General features: G+C 55.8%; 1 protein-coding gene across 2 annotated transcripts; it reads right to left on the bottom strand.

The window, feature by feature from the left end:
- Positions 1–549: 549 nt before the first annotated feature.
- GGA1 (golgi associated, gamma adaptin ear containing, ARF binding protein 1) lies at positions 550–16,056 on the bottom strand. 2 transcript variants are annotated; one of them, XM_067559450.1, is made up of 17 exons: positions 15,806–16,055; positions 13,615–13,699; positions 12,615–12,690; positions 11,791–11,889; positions 11,105–11,228; positions 10,422–10,522; positions 8,678–8,758; positions 7,963–8,100; positions 7,712–7,793; positions 7,098–7,205; positions 6,569–6,724; positions 5,315–5,379; positions 4,629–4,801; positions 4,191–4,480; positions 3,812–3,981; positions 2,855–2,965; positions 550–2,631 (listed from the first exon to the last, which is right to left on the bottom strand). In XM_067559450.1, exons 1-17 carry the CDS (start codon positions 15,834–15,836, stop codon positions 2,521–2,523), a joined length of 2,001 nt encoding a protein of 666 aa, XP_067415551.1. In that variant the 5' UTR covers positions 15,837–16,055; the 3' UTR covers positions 550–2,520. The 2 variants fall into 2 exon arrangements, with proteins under 2 accessions (XP_067415551.1, XP_067415552.1); XM_067559451.1 differs by lacking the exon at positions 7,098–7,205 and having other exon boundaries at positions 15,806–16,056.
- Between the last annotated feature and the right edge of the window lie 517 nt (positions 16,057–16,573).

Raw genomic sequence — 16,573 nt, 5'->3', positions numbered from 1 at the left:
TGCTGCTCCCTCTCCAGTGAGCCTGGAAAATGAAATCCAGAGCAGCCCCAGTCAGCCATTGGGAGGCTTCTCTGCTCTCTCGGGCACTGGCACTTTGTTCCCATTGGGCAGTTGAGCAAATGAGGCTCCTGCGTGTCATGGCTAGGCTAACTCCGAGCTAGGGTGAGCGTCAAGGCCAGGCTTGGGTTTGAATGCAGGCTTGGCTGTCACGGATGGACTCAAAGCAGGTGGATGGCACCATCCAGCCCCTGCCTCCCGTTAATGGGAACCCATGCTGTATTTGTCTAGGCTGCAGTGTGCTGACAAGGGCAGAGGGAAGGGGGACACGCCCATTGCACTGGCATAGTGTCCTCCCCAGGGCTGACTGTACTGAGAAAAAACCCCACATTTGGGATGGAAAAGTCTCCCTGGCACCAACTTCAGAGGGAGAGAGGGGGCAGGGACACTGATAGAGGGCAAAGCAGTTCCCATGGCTGCCAGGTGCGGGGCTCATTGTTGACAGCAGGGGGCACTCTGCCCAAGCGTGGCTCAGGAAGCACCTGACAGACATCAGGAAAGAACACTCTTTATTTCCCATAAATACAGCAGATTTCGCGCCGGGCGTTTTTTTAAAATCCTTTTCCATGTACAGAATTTGCACTGAAAATATATACAAGTCTGTTCAAGAACCAACCAGATCTGCAAAGAAAATCCATACAAAACCCTGAAAGAGACCAGAAAAGAAAATAAGACAGCAGAGCCCGGGATCACAGAGGCCTTCCCTCCAACCGATCCTCTCACTCCACACTCCACCAGGCTCAGAGCCACCCCTCCCCACCCCCAGGGCAATTCTAGTTCCCCTCAGAGGGGATCTCAGCTAGTGGCTGGCCTCTGACATTTGGATCTAGTCCTCACTCCTAGGCAAGGTCCCTATGCTGGCTCCCTCTCTGCAAGGCATCTCCAGGAGGAGGTTTTGCCTATGATGCAAAGGTCAGTTGCAAAGAGCAGAGAGACTGCCTGGGGGTGGGCAGGGGAAGATGGGCTAGTGCAGCCTGCAAGCTGATCAGCAATGTGAGGGTATGGTGGCGGTGGTGGGGAAGGAAGCATCTTGCAGCTCCACTGTTAATCCCGCCATACCAGCGTCATGTTCCAGCAGATACCAGTTCTGTGTCACTGTGATTGTATTGCTAGAATCCCTACTGCACGGAGTAAGATCTGCCCTTATGTCAGCCGGACAGGGCATCAGGATTGTCTCATCCCTCTCCAAAGAGCCCTCTGGAACCTGGGCTCCCTCATCACTAACCTGCCCCGAGTCACCTCCTCCAGGAACAGCACAGAGACATGTACCCTTTCCTTTGCCCCATGCAAACAGGTGGCTCTCTCATAGCAGGGTCCCCTTTTGCAGTCCTCAGGCGATCAGGGAGGGGTGGGGACTCACCTGCTGGCCCATCCTCACAAGAGGAAAGAAATAAAAACCCCAAACCAAGAAGTTCATACAGTGAGATGGGAGCGGGGCAGAGCAGGCTCCTGCAAGGAGTGGGGAGGGGAACCTGGGGGTTGGAACTGCCTCGCCCAACCCCCGAGGTGGAGATATGCTTAATAGCTGCTTCTCCTCACTGCTGCCCAAGGCCAAGCTGCGTTCCGGCTAGTCTCACATTTGGCATGTTGTCCCCTGCCCCCACCTGGACCCTGGCTGCTCGCTGCAGCAGGACAGGGTCTGATGGGGCATGGCCAGCTCCATGCCCCCCTCCCCTGCTTGAGTCAGAGTCTGGGAGCCAGGACGCAGCCCAGGTGCCATGAAACTGAAGAATTCCCCAATGGCGTTACGGGTGTCACAGAGCACGCAGCCTCCCCAGGGCAGCTCTGCCCCCGGACAGGAGCCAAGGAACCTGGGAAGCCTGCCCCCAACAAGGACGGATGACTGCTCTCTGGTGAAGGGAGGTCAGGGCCCCTCGCCCAGCCCCTGTTCAACTTGGCTCCATACACTTTCTTGAGGCAATCCCACCATGGATCATTATGGGGTGGAGGGAGAGAGGATTTGGGGCACGGCTGCATATGGGGAGCTCCTGAAGAGTTACCCAAGTAGCCCACAGAGTGGAGTTTGCTAGGAGTAGGGACTGAATGGGGATGATGAAGCAGCTCAGGGGTGGGGAGCAGCAAAGCCCATGTGTCCACATCAGAAGAAGGAGGATCCTCAGATTCTGTCCCCGGGCCAGGTTTTATTAGTGTTGCCCTCAGCTGATCACTATGCCTACTGGTGAAGGAAAAGCAGGGTTAGAAGAGAAGTAGAGTGGAAGGCTGGATTACAAGAGCAGGGAAGTCAGTCAGAGCAACTTCTCGCTCCATCTCTGTCCCCACCCCATACTGAGCAGACACCCTCCTTTCTCTTGGTTCTGCTTTCATCTTCTGGCCTTCACACATACACTGCCGCTGGCCCCGGCCCCCAGTGGTTAGTTCAAGTCCACACGCCACCCCAGCAGACTCCAGTCCTGCAGGCACGCAGAGTCCTTATGATTCGGGAGAAGCACCGTAGCTGTGGCCCTAGAGGTTGCTCCAGGACTCTGGAGGGGGGAACTGATCCACGTCCCCCATTTCATTGTAGGTTCGCTCCCCCATGGTGAAGGTCAGCTTGTATCGTAGTCTGACTTTCTCCTGGGAAGGGAAGAGAAGGGAAATGCAGTCAGGAGGTGGAGCTAGGGGATGTAGTTTGAGAGACCCACACACAGGAGAGCAGAAGGGGCTAGGGAGAGCTGGTGTGCGCGTGGGAAAGGGGTTGTGGGGGCTGCAGGTCAGAGAGAGAAGCCAGACCGATCCTGGAGCAGCACTACCCGGAGCAGAGAGAGCGGGCTGTGGGCAGCAGGCAAGGTGCCCTTACCTTCTGCGGGTTGGCGAGCAGCAGGACTTGGGTGATGGCAGTTGGGTGGACAATGGGGTTGAATGCTGGGAGCTCTGTCCCTGAGGGCGGCTGCAGCTTGACCTTCATCACCTGCGGGAGCGAGAGGCCGGGGACATCACCGTCCGATGCCCCCAGAAGAGAGCGCTAGGGCCCAGCTGTCAAAACCTGAGCATAGGTTCTGCCCCATGAGGGAAGGTCCCCCAAGCTTAGCCACCCAAGTCAGGAAGGCAGGCACTCAAACTCTCCAGAAGGTGCTCAGCCACTCCCAGCCCTCACCAGAAACTTCCTAGCTCGCCCATAGCCCTCCTGAGCTCAAAGCACTTCCCAGGGGAAGGCGGAGGTTTTCATCGCCCTGCTTTACAGAGGGAGGTGCTGAGGGGAAGTGACTTGCCAAGGTCACCCAGCAGGTCACTGGCAGAGCTGGGGCTAGAACCCTGGTCTGCTGATGCCCAGGCCAGTTGCCCTCTCCACTGGATCATGCTTGACCCAGGGAACCACAGACTTCCATCCACCAGGGGGGAAAGCTATTAGCTGTGGGGGGTGGGGAGAAGAGAAAGAATAAACTCAGCCCCCAACTTGGGGGCCTCCCCACCCCAAATCTGCCTTTACCACACTGTGCAGGTAGAGACTGAGGATCTGGGGCTCATGCCCACCCACCCCAGAGCAGCCAACTACTGAGATCACCTGGTTGGTGACCTGGCCAGCCTCCTTTTGGAAAGAGAGAGGCTGGTTCACTGAACATGAGCAGCCCCTGGGCCGTTCCCATTGCTGTGGGGATGAAGGGGGAAGCAGAAACACAGCCTTTTCGAGCTCGAGTCCCGAGAAGGGACCTCAGGAGGTCATTTAGTCTAACCCCCTGCTCAAAGCAGGAGCAATCAGAACCCCCCATGCCCCTAAAGGTCCAGCTCCTCCCTCCCCCCATGCTGGGGACACTACCTTGGGGACGGCGGACTGAAAGACGATGTTGCGGATGGGCAGCGGGGCCGTGCTGAGCATGGAGATCACAACCACCAGCACATCAGGCCGCTCGGGCAGAGAGTCGCGGGCGAAGTGGAAGAGGACCCGGAAGCCGTGCTGGTCATAGACCGTCACGGGGAGGATGCTGCCTGCAGGGAGGAGAGGCCGGGGAGCAGCGTTAGTAAGAGCAGGGAGATGGGCAGTGGGTGGAGTATCAGGCTCCACAGACATGGGATTGATGGGGTAACAGCTATTGATGGGATAACCAGCCCCCTTGGCCCTCCTCAATGCCCGGCCAGGTGAGGATTCCTTATAACCCTGCAGCCCCCTCGCCAGCCATCTTTTCCCCCACACTCACTTGGTTTGATGGACTCCAGAGGCACTGTGATGTTTGCCAGCGAGATCTCCTGGGGGGACGTGGGAGTGGGGAGCCCCAGTGGGGGCAGCACTGCTCTGGCTGGCGTGGGGGTGGCTCTTGGAAGTGTGGCAGGGGCAGGCTGCTCCAAGGGTGGGGGCAGGGCGGCAGCAGGGCTCGGGGAGACAGTCCGGAGCAGGGACGGAGCGCTGGTGGTGGCGGTCCCCGAGGCGCCGCAGCTTGTCTTGTTCTGGAGGTCCCGTAAAGTGAGCCGGGGAGGCGGCTGCTTCTCCCTTGGGGGTGCAAGAGACAAGGGAGGAGGCCGTCGGAACAAGCGCACGATGCTTGGGAGAGGGCAAGAGAAAGGCCACCTGATCCCCTCCGTGCCTCACCCTGAAACTTTTCAGGGAGGATCCGCCTGAGCCCAGCCCTGGTTCTTACCATCGGACTTGCTGTGACTCTGGAGGCAGGGACTGTTGTAACAGAGTCTTCCCCAGCAGATCCAGGTCATCAAGGCCACTGGTGACAGAGGAAGGGCCCGAGGCGGATGCACCTGCCTCTGCTTTCAGTGCGCTAGCAGCTGGGATGGAGGGGATGCTGGGCTCGCTGCTCTCCTGCAATGAGAGCCAGAGGGCGCTACAACAAGGGACATGCCTGGCACCAGCTCCCGTCTGTCACATATACAGCACCCTCCTGCCCCACACGCTGCTGTGCCCGTCATGTACACAGCGCCCTCCTGCCCCACGCGCTACCGTCCCCGTCACGTACGCAGTGCCACCTCCATCCGCTCCCGTCCGTCACGTACACAGCACCCTCCTGTCCCACATGCTGCCGTTCGTCACACGCTGCACCCGTCTGCCTCACGCACTGCCGTCCCTGTCACATACAACGCCCTCCTGCCCCACACGCTGCCGTCCCTGTCACATACGCAGTACCACCCCCACCCACTGCTGTCCCCGCCACATATGCAGCACCATCCCTTCTGCCCCGCGTGCTGCCCCACCATTCCTGGTGTGTATACACTGCCGCCCCATGCAAACATGGTGCCTCATCTTCATTGTCTCCTCCGCTGGGGCTGGAGCCGCCCTCTCTCACAAACTACTGCTCCTCTGTTCCAAGGCCATTACCTGGAAATTGTTCCAGCCACTGTTGTCCATGCCCTGGGCAGCTGTGGGGGCTGGGTCATTCAGTCCTGTAGAGGAGGAAAGAGGGCACATGAGAGAGAGCCCTGCCGCTAACCGCAGTGGGGACTCCAAAGACAGCCTGACAGGGCAGAGAAAAGAGCAGCTGCCAATCAGGACTGCGTGGGGTGGAAAAGACACACGAGGTTGAAGGGCAGGGAAGAAAGCAGAGGGCTCTTAGTTTCCGGCCCCATCAGGTCTAATCTTCCCCCTCTCTCTATCGGCTTATGTCTCTGGTTACAGACTACTCAGTTGCCTTCAGTACATGGGGGAGAGGCAGGGGCCCAACGGAGTCACTGGCAGAACTCAAACGGCACACCATGGCCCCTCAAAAGGAGAGCACTAGCGTCACTTAAAGATCCCACCCCGACTCAGACAGAGGGCAATCACTAAGGGGAACGTCTTCCAAAGCTCCTAAGTGACTTAGGAAACTAAGTCCCATTTTCAAAGTGACACAGCTGTCTCCTTAGGCGCTGCATTCCCTGCCATCTACTCTATGTCAGAGGCCTGGAGTGTCTCTTGGCAACTTGTGCGTACAAGGCAGCTCCCCTCAGCAGCCCCCCGACGACGGAATGGGGGACCCAGGGGTAGAGAACATCAGTCCAGTCGTTTTAATCATTATTTCATGCGTTACGTTGCATTTTCACACTAGGCGTTTCTTTCACTCTAAGCAACAAGAGCCGCTCGCTGCAGTTTTCTTCCAAGGTCCCAGGTGCTCACAAGACACCAAGACTCAGAAGTGAAGTGGGGTTTCCCATCTGGCAGTGTGGTGCAACAACCTCTTGGCCTGCCAGGATACGTCTACACTGCAGCTGGGAGAGAGCCTTCTAGCCTGGGTAGACAGACTCACACCAGCAGGTCTCGAGCTAGTGCGCCAACAACAGCGGTGTGGATGTTGACGCTCAGGCTCTCATGCCTATGTGACCCCCGGGTCTGAGCTCGGGGCGCTAGCCTGAGTCTCCGCCGGAGCCGCAACGTCCCCACTGCTATTTTCAGCACGTTAGCTCGAGCCCTGCTAGCGTGAGTCTGACTGCCCAGGTTGGGAGGGTCGCTGCCAGCTGCAGCGTAGACAACATCGCCCCCAAGACACTGTCAGCCTTTCCCACCAGCAGTTCTCCCTCCTTGAGGCTCCGCTTGCCTGCAACCCACTCCTCCGCCTCAGTCCCCGCAGTAAGGGCGGGGTGTTTTCCCCCTCCTCACCGAGAGACATGAGCTCATCATCCAGCAGGGAGACGGAGCTGGCTTGGTCAGGCACAGGGAGTACAGAGCCACCCGACAGGGTGGGTAAGGCTGGGTAGGAGGGGCTCGTCGCCAGCATGTCCAGTCCCGACAGGTCCAGGAGTGCCGAGGTGCTGCCTGTAGAGAGGACATGGAAGCTTTGACCACCGAGCAGCTGTGAAGAGAGAAGTCCCTCCCCTAATGTTCTCACTCTGCAGGGAGTTGGCTCAGTCACCAATCCCTCTTCTTACCCCCACACCCATCCCTGCTCCCCCTTCTGGCTTCAGGCTCACCCACGGTCTCTGATCTCCCCCTCCCAATGCACCTCCTGCCCGTCATCTGTCTCATCAAGCGCCTTCCTCATCTTAGCCTCCCAGCTACACTCCTCCAGGCCCCCCCGACTGCACCCTTCCACCCCTCCTGGGGCTGCCTCATCTTTGATGGGCCTGACTGCCATCTCCCCTTGCTGGATCTCTGCCTTAACTCCCCTCCCCCCTGGAGGGTTCCTCACCTCGGAGGGGGCCAGCCAGAGTCTCTCCATTGATCTCCTCTCCTCTCACGAGCTGCTTGTACAGGTTGATCACCTGTGTCAGGTTGTCATTGGCCTGCAGGATTTCCGCTGCAACAGAAGGGGCGGGGGTTTGAAGGCAGAAGAGGAGGCAGAGTGCCAAGTGGCAGCCAAGCCACGTGCCATGAATAGGCCCTGGCATTCCTTGTCCCTCTATAGACTGGGGCAGATCAGAGCCCGGGAACTGACTGAGAGCCGTTGCAAAGACATCTTTGTTACTGCAGCCCCAGAGTATGCATTCATTGCCTGGGGTATCCTCCAATCTGCCACATGCCCCACCACCACTGCACTTTCAATGGCGCATTCCTAAGGGGTGAACAGAGGTTCCCCTGGTTCGCTGTCTGGCAACATACCATGCACAGCTCATCTTCCCCCAGCGCTTGCTTGCCGATCGGCCCCCTTCTCCCAAGGGGGATGGCAGAGTGTGAAGGATGGGGACAGGGTGCAGGCTGGTTGCTGCATAGCTGGATGCAGCTGAAGGGGAAGTTCACGGGGGCCCGGTGCAGGGATAAGCGAAGGGGGCTGTGCTGTGCTGGCGGGCGGGCAACTCAGCTTACCTAGTGCCTCGTCATTGTCCTCTGTGTCGCTGGCAAGCCGGAAGAGCATGGGCCGCATTCGCTCACAGCGCTGGTACAGCTCCTGTGGGAGAGAAAAGGGCGGAGGTAGGCGATGGGGAAGCGCTCGGGAGGAAACGGGGAAAGAGATGGCAGGAGCTGAAGAGTAAAAACCCACCCACCCTAGGGCACCTCTAGCTCACCCCGGTGTGTGAGACAGAGGAAAGGGACTGTGAGGCAGCGCCTCCCCTCACCTTCATGAGGTCCTCGTTGCTCTCCGTCGTCTCCCCCTTGCTGTAGTTGGTCACCATCTCTGTCAACAGCTTCACGTTGTTGTTCACCTCCTCCATGGTGTTCACGCGCTTGGAGATCTTCTCCATTCGCTTCTGGTCCTGGAGTGGGAGGAGCGGATGGGTGAGGGAGGGGTCCAACCTCCTCCTTCCCCACAAGTTGGGACTACAACAGTTGGCACACAGAGGCTTCCCCCTTCAAATGACAGCTGGAGAGAGCAGGGCAGAGAGGGAAACCTCCCAAATGACTTCAGCTTGGATGGAGAGATTCAAATCACACTGGAGACCATCCAGTACCCACTGCGTGGCATAGGGGCTGGGATTGCACCAGCAGAGGGTACCACAGACCGGTACGTGCTCCAGGAATGCCCTCTGTGCCCATGTCCCATGCCCCTTCTCCCACCTTCACATAACAGGGGAGAGCAGAATTTACTTCCAAATCCTGGGGATCCCTCTCCTCAGCCTCCTGTTGGCCCCTCCTCTGATGTCACGGGAAGTGGCCACCCTTGCTTGCCACATCAACGCAACCACACTGGCTGTTTGCTTCACCCCATCCCATGACCTCTCTGCATCCTGTGCCAGGCGTCCCTTCCCCAGTGGGGGTGTGTGTGTATGTGGGGAGTTATAAATCCTTAGTGCCCCCCTTCCCTGGTGATAGCCTGCGTATAAGGAAATTCACCTCCTGAACCATTTCCTTAATGAGCTTGTTGGCAGCCCGGAGGTCCTCGGGATGGGAGCTTTTCAGCAGACGAGCCAGCATCTGCAAGAGAGACAGGGAGGCGTGCGAACTGGTCCAGAGAAGGCAGTTCCAAGCTTGAGTCGCTCTAACGCGGATGATTCTCAGACACAGAACGGAGGCTGGCGGGATCGCTGATCATGCCCTCAGCACAGGGAAGATCCTCACCATTTGAAACTCCAGTTAAAGGGCTGTCAGTGCCCTCAGAGGTGAGTGGCAAAGGGAAACACAACTGGGCTTGTGCCTTTGTTTGTGTGCTTCTTTCTGATACACAACAACGAACCTCAAAGGCCCCCCAACACTCCACACATGAAAGATTTTTTTCCCCGCTTGTTTTGTTTCATTAGAAATTCAGGTCGTCTGCCCTGGCAGATTGTATGGGGAGCTGGAGAACAAGGACTTCCCTAGCACAGAGGAAGTGAAACCCGATTAACGGAGAAAAGTGACACCTGACAGAGAGGACTTTCATTCAGGCGCAGTCTACACACAGTTTTGGTCCTAGTACAGCTATGTTGGCTGGGGGAGTGACTTATCCCCCGGTACCAGTTACAGTAGCACAAGCCCCTAGAGTGGATGCTGTTATACCATGATAAAGGTGTGTATACCAGCATAGCCCATTCCCCATCCCATACAGGAACAGCTATGCGGGTCGGCATACAACACATATAACCATGTCCACACTGGCAGAGGGCGGGTGTTGTTCAGCTTTAACCCTTCCAGTATAGCCAAAGTGCCACAACTTGTGCCTTTGCCATGCCCCAGAGTCTTTACAGTGCTGCTGTTGTCAATGCCACTGAGTAATCCCTGGGAGTAAAGCTCTTTCTGTTAAAGATGCAGACCCAGTGCCCTTCCCATCAGGACTCCAAAATCTCCTCTCACCCCCCATCCCTACTTCGGAGTTATCACCAAGGAGTTGTTCCAACAACAAGTGACTTTGAGGAAACGGGGAAGGCCACTCTTTATGAACACTTTGTCCGATCCACACCGGACCCTCCCACTAAGTTTCCCATGCAAGGAGCGGCTGCTAGGCCGAGTGGAGTTTTAATGCACAGTGAAGAGCCTGGCTGCCATCGGAAATGGCTGGACAACCTTGACTGTGGAGTCGCTACCAGAAGAGCCTAATTCCACTTTTCCCCGTTTTAGGAGCATTGGCATTGCCAGAGCGGAAGAGAGCGGTGGCTTGTAGTCTGGTATGCTGGCTGTGAGGGAGGCCAAAGCTGGATGGTTCAAGGAAGAACTAAACAAGTGGGCAATAAGTGTCCTGGAGGGGAGGAGAGGAAAAGTGTCTGAGCTGTGATCATGACAACAGGAGCCATCACCCTGGTAACACTATGGCAGCTAGTGTCACAGCAGCTGCTATTCAGTCATACGAGTGTCAGTGCTAGTGTCATACTAATCCCCACGTTACAGCCCTAAGCAGTATCTGGCAGCAGCAAGTTCGACCGGTCGAACAGCAAGTCTCTCTCTTTCGAAGGGCCCAATTCAGAGCCCACGGAAGTCACTGGAAATCTTTCTACTGGCTTGCTTTGGATCAGGCCCTAAACACGTCCCCTTCCTGAGTGCAGCACAGAGCGGGTGAACGAACTCCTGGTCTAGCTGCTGCGGCACCCAGCCCTAAGCGCCCTGACAAGGGAGCGCAGCCACAGGAAGGCCACGGCCTCCGCTCCTCCTCCCACCCTGCCCTCACCTTGGATTTCTCCTCATCATCAAAGATGATGTTCTTGGGCCGGGGAGGAGGCAGGGGGAAGGGAGCGTCATCTGGCAGCTTTGGGTCACACTTCACGATACCTGCAGGGGAAAGGAGCAGGGATATCATCAAGCCCAGGCTGCACCGCACTGGGGCTGTGCGGGGGTTACTAGTGCTAACCACACTCCAGGAAGCCCAGGTCTAGGCCTCACATAATGGATATCTTCTTTCCCTCTGGCTGGTCCAATCCAAACCTGGGGTAGTTTTGGGGGTGGAGCACATGTCCCCCCCTCCCTCCAGCCATGCCTCCTCTGCAGCATCTCCAAGTCCCCACTAGCAGAAGCTCATCCCAGTCATTCCATGCACCACAATAACCCCCCACTCTGTCCTAGTCTGCCGTAACCCTATTATTCCTATGTCCCCACCTTTTATGAAGTCACATTAGCTGAGGGCTGGTGAAGAAGGCAGATGTCACGTCCCCCTTCACTCCACACACAGGTCAGACCACCAGTGACTCTCCCCCTTTCGCTGGGATTGCTGAGGTGCCCACTGACTCCCTCCAGCCTCTGAACTGGGCAGTCTATACAACGGCTAGACCAGGCCTGAGCACGGAGACGGCTAGAATCCAGCTTCTGCCACAGCAGAGGAAGGCCCTTGCCCCAGAGAAGATACCTGGCTCTCACCTTGTTTCTTCAGCATCTGATAGGCCTCTGTGATCTTCACTTCATGAGGCAGCCCCAGCGTCCAGCTGTACATCAGCTCCAGGATTTTTGACTTCACCTTCTCTGGAGTCCGGCCGCCTAGATACTGAGGGAGAGCGGGAGGTGGTCAGAGCTGATCCGGACACAGCTAACCTCTCAGGGAGAAGTAAGATGGCTCCCAACGGACAACGGAAGGGAAGGAGGAAGTGAGTAACGGCCCTTGCAACATGCCCCTTACTGTGGTTGGCCTCCAACATGGGAGGTGAGGGCGAGGGGACTCCCAGAGGGACACAGTTTATGAGATCCCAGGCAGTACCTGCCAGTTAGGGGCAGACACAGTGAGATGAAGAGCCAGTCTAAGTCCTATTCGTCCTGCAAGGGGAAGGTGCATGTGAGGAGATTTCTCTGTACAGAGGAGTTTATATGGGCCAACAAGAAGTTGCCCTGCAATCTCCCAATGGAACACAGGGGAGGCAAACAGAGCCCCATGCCTGGGAAATTCACTCCCTTCACTTGCCTCCTTCGGGAGCACATAGATAGCGCATATAGTAGATCTGCATAGGATGGGGTCAGGGCGGGAATCGCTACACCAGCTCCACCTCTATCTATGCCCAGGGCTGGCTCCCCCCAGCCCGATGCCCCTCCCTGACTGGGGCGCTGGGACCCACCTTGGGTGACACCACCTTGATGAGCTCATTGAGGAAGCGGAACTTGCCCACCTCGTCATGGAAGCGCTTGCCGCAGTTTTTCATGCAGGTCTCCAGCACCTGAGAGAGCAGAGGCAGAGTCACAGTCAGCAGGCTGAGGAACCAGCTCCCCTTGGCAGGAATGACCCCACAGTACGACGCAAAGGGAAAGGAGGCCCCACATCCTGACTCATGGGGTCAGGCTCATTGGGGAGGGACCCTTCTGTTGAAGGGAGCAACAGGGAACGACCTGTCACCACAAAGGATGGGAGCAGAGGAAGCAGACATGGCTACCTGAAACACACAGCAGACCACGGGAGGGGAGAAACAGCTGGCGGGAATGTCCTCTGGGCTCCCTCCCCACTCCAGAGAGGCAAGCAATGAACCCCTGTGCTCACCTGTGTGTGTGGGCGGGGGAGGAGGATCCATTAGACAGACAGATAACATGGGAGCTCACAGCAGAGGCGTTCACAGCACTAGCTCGGACTAGTTTATTAGGGACCCGATCCAAGGTTCATTCAAGCCAACAGAAAGACTCTCTTTGACTTCAACAGGATCAGGCGAGGAGTCCCTCTGCAGTAAGATCCCCCCACCATGCCTCCACTGCACTTGGATGGAACAACCTTCAGCCTGTGGGCAGTGCTCCACCAGCTCTCCCCAACTGCCTGGGTGCACCAGGGCTTTTGTTGAGCAATATAGGAGAGTGTGGCAATTCGAAGCCCCCACAGCCCAAAGAGCAAACACAGGACACTCCCCGCCCTGGCCCTTAATCTGTGTCTCACCCATCTGGAGAGTCTCTGTCTTACCGTGAGGGCCTGGATGGCTTCCCATTCCTGCGGAGACTGGATCTTGTGAGCTAAAAGCCGGGTGGCAAGCGGGGGGCTGAAAGTGGAAAAAGCAGAATAGTTGCAGGGAGACAGTGTGGCCTAAAGGACAGAGCACTGGCTCGGGACTCAGGAGATTGGATTCATTTCCTGGCTCTGCCACTGGCCTGCTACGTGACCTTGGGGGAGGTCACATCCCCCCTCCGTGCCTCAGTTTCCCCATCTGTAAAATGGGGACAATAATACTGCTCTCCAGTGTAAAGCCCTTTAATATCTACTGATAAAAACCTCTATATAAGGGCTAGCTATTATTATTATTATTAATAATAATAATGAGAAATGGATCTGTATGTCCTCTCGCTCATAGCACTGGGTGTGCACAAAGTCCTTAGGGGCCCTCAGTACGTTTGAGGCAAAGGGGCTAATTTCAATAGCACACAGCGACTTCACTAATTAATTGATCGGGTCCTAGAGCATCTCCAATCCCAAAGGATCTCAAAGCCCTGTATATATCTCTGTAGGACTCCTTCACTGCCCCAGTAATGCAGCTGCCTCTGGGGTGGAATGCAGCGGTGATTCTGCACATAGAAGGAGAAGAGAAAAGTGCATTCTCAATGTGAAACTTTAAAGGCACTTTTGGGTTGGCAGAATGCAACTGCCCTTGTAGGAATTTAGCCAGGATCACTTTCCTTGCAAAGAGTCATGGGATCACAAACAAGCAACCCGGACCTCAGTTTTACATCTCATCTAGTCCCAACACCATGTGCTGTGGAGCGGGGCGCAGTACTGCCTCAGACAGGTGAAAGAGGGCCACCTACTGGGCACTTATATTATTTCCTGGAGCATAAGGAGTTTTTCCTTAGAAGTTCTCCCCCATCCAAGCACAGACTCAATGAGCCTACTTAGCTTACAAGATTGTACATTTGCAGCGCAGGTGTGTAACTTGAAGTTATTCAAGAGGAAGGAGAAAGAGGGGACTTACCCCTCTAGCTCTTTATTCAGCTGCTCACAGAAAGCATTGATGCTGTCCCAGTCCAGATCTTTGTTGAGAGGATTTGTAGCCCTGTCTGGACATGAGAGAAGAAGAAGAGACTATCCTGTCAGAAAGAGAATCTCCCACCCAGAGAGGCTCAGCCACAGAGGTTGTAAGGGGGTGTGTAATATCAACTCCACCACTGACTCCAGAGTCTGGCCTTTCATTAGCTGCATTAACAGAGGTTCACACTGAGGGGAGAGCAGCCCTCCCTCAAAGGGGTCAAAACTGAAATGGAGATGGAAGTTAGTGAAATGCCATGGCAGGAAGTTTGCAAATGTTATCTGCAGGTGAAACCAAGGTGGGAGAGGGGATCAGAGTCACTCCACATAGAATCACAAGGGACCCTGAGAAATCATTGAGTCCAGCCCCCTGAGCTGAGGCAGGACCAAGTAAACCTAGATCATCCCTGACAGGTGTTTGTCCAACCTGTTCTTAAGCCTCCAATGATGGGGAGTCCACAGCCTCCTTTGGATACTTATTCCAGAGCTTAACAACCCTTCTAGTTGGAAAGCTTTTCCTAATATCAGACCTAAATCTCTCTTGCTGCGGATTAAGCCCATTACTTCTCATCCTACCTTCAGACATGGAGAAGCATTGATCACCATCCCCTTTATAACAGTCCTGAACATATCTGAAGACTGTTATCAGGTCCCCCCTCAGTCTTCTTTTCTCAAGAATAAACATGGCCTTTTTTTTTTAAAAAAAAAAAAACCTTTCCTCATAGGCCAGGTTTTCTAAACCTGCTATCATTTTTTGTTGCTCTCCTCCAGACTCTATCCAATTGGCTTACATCCTTCCTAAAGTATGGCACCCAGTATTGGACACAGTAGCACAGGCGAAGCCTCACCTGTGCCAAGTAGAGCAGGACAATTACCTCCCGTGTCTTACATACAACACTCCTGTTCAGACACCCCAGAATGACATTAGCCTTTTTCACAACTGCATCACATTGTTGACTCATATTCAGTTTGCAATCCACTAATAACTCCCCAGATCCTTTTTAGCAGTGCTACCACCTACTTAATTACTCCTTATTTTGTAATTGTGCTTTTGATTTTTCCTTCCTAAGTGAGGTAACTTCACACTTGTCTTTATTGAATTTCATCTTGTCAATTTCAGACCAATTCTCTACTTTGCCAAAATCCTTCTAAATTCCTGTCCTCCAACATCCTCGGAACCCCTCCCTATTTGGCGTAATCTGCAAATTTTATAAGCATACTCTCCACTCATTTATCCGTCATCAACTGACTTATCAGGAGAGCATAAATGAATGATGGGACTGGATCCGGATCAGAGTGTGGGTGGCAGGTGGATCTGTATTGTCATAGTACCAAGGCCCCACTGCATCAGGCACTGTACACACATAGGAAAGGATGGTCCCTGCCCCAAAGAGTTTATAATCTAAAATCCTAAAGGTATGATTGAGAGACAACAGGAGCACACGACAGAGACAGACAGAGGAGCACAAGTTAATAGCGAGAGGATAAGGAATTGTGTATCAGAGTTCAGTGGGTTGAGAACAAGTTTAAAAGAGAGGTTGACTCCCCCAGGGCCCAGAGTCAGGGGAAGGGGAAGAGCTGGTCATGGCAGGAGTTTAGGAGCAGTAGGGGCCAGGTGGCTGGGGTCTATGCAGTGAGGTGGGCTCCCTGGTCTTGGCAGGGGAGGAGCAGGCGATCCTTGGAGTGGATGGCCCAGCTGATGTAGAACCTGCTATGGAAGCGATGGGGGAAGTAGGGTGGTGGTGACGGGGGTTTGATCCAGATCATACTGTGGAGATGACGGGGCTGGGAGCGGGGTGAAGAGGATTGATCTGGATTATATCGTGGAGATGACCCGGGGGAGAGTGAGGGGGTTGATCCAGATCATACTGTGACACTGACAGAGGTTGATCTGGATCATACTGTGGAGCCAATGGGGGATGGGTGAGAGGGGGGTTGATCCAGATCATACTGTGCAGCTGATCAGGGTTGATCCGGATCATACTGTGCAGCCAGTGGGGGGAGAGCGGGTGTTGATCCGAATCATACTGTGGATACGACGGAGGAGAGGGAGGGGGGTTAATCCGGATCCCCGGGCGGTCGGGGCCGCAGGTGTCTGCGGGGGGAGGGGGGTCCCGTTGCTCCCCAGCCCCACTCACTGATATGCGACTCGAGCGTGTCCGGCTCCATGGCGGCGGCTCGTGCGGCCCCCGCCGCCCCTTGGCTTAATAGGGCAACGTCCCTTCCGCCCTCCCGGCCCGGCGGCGCGGAGCCATCGAGATCGCGGAGCACCGTCTAGAGCGCCGCTAAGGGTACCATCGAGCTCCAAGCATGTCCGCATAGAGCGTCTCAGGAATCACAAACCCGCTCGGACTTCCGCGCGAGAGCGCCACCACCACACTTAATAGAGCGTCAGAGCAGAAAACCATAGAGTTCAGGCCGGGAAAGCCCGCCGCATCCGCCCTGGGCCTGGCTGGGCCAACAGAACAGACGAAGCGGAACGACTGCCTAGAAGCCGGAAGCCGTTGCGTGTGGGCCATAGAGAGACCGTGCAGGAGCGCTAGAGCGTCGTCGGCAGGGCGGTGCCATAGAGCCCAAACCGTCTCTTTGGCCCGGTGGGTTGTGGCGGCGGCGGCCTGTGATTGGGGAAGTAACTTGGGCATTTCCGGTTGGAGGGAGAACTTCCGCCTCGGGTACGGGTGGAGGAGGGGGCGCGTGTCCTCTAAAAGGGTTTTGTTGGTTTGGGGGCGGGGCTCGACACTGGGTGGGAGACCTTCGGGGAAAGGACCATTCCCCCACCCCCTGCCTAAGCTGAGCCTGAGCCCTGTGACATATGCTGGTGAAGGGCCTGCGGAACTGCCCACCACAAGGCAGAGTTGGGCCCAGCAAGACTGGGTCTGCCACAGCTGACCCTGAAACTAGGGCTG

Source organism: Emydura macquarii, unplaced genomic scaffold (assembly GCF_026122565.2).
Source record: "Emydura macquarii macquarii isolate MOO-44397 ecotype Brisbane River unplaced genomic scaffold, CSIRO-AGI_Emac_v2 contig_2205, whole genome shotgun sequence".
NCBI classification, from domain to species: Eukaryota; Metazoa; Chordata; order Testudines; family Chelidae; genus Emydura; species Emydura macquarii.
This window is presented reverse-complemented; position numbering and strand designations above follow the sequence as displayed.

Bases quoted from the DNA above. Each gene is read 5' to 3' on its own strand.
- GGA1 (XM_067559450.1), bottom strand. From the start codon at position 15,836: ATGGAGCCGGACACGCTCGAGTCGCATATCA. The intron at 4,802-5,314 runs GTAATGGCCTTG...CTCTCATTGCAG, and splicing joins GTGGCTGGAACAATTTCCAG to GAGAGCAGCGAGCCCAGCAT. The intron at 2,966-3,811 runs GTAGTGTCCCCA...TCGCTCCCGCAG, and splicing joins TTCAGTCCGCCGTCCCCAAG to GTGATGAAGGTCAAGCTGCA.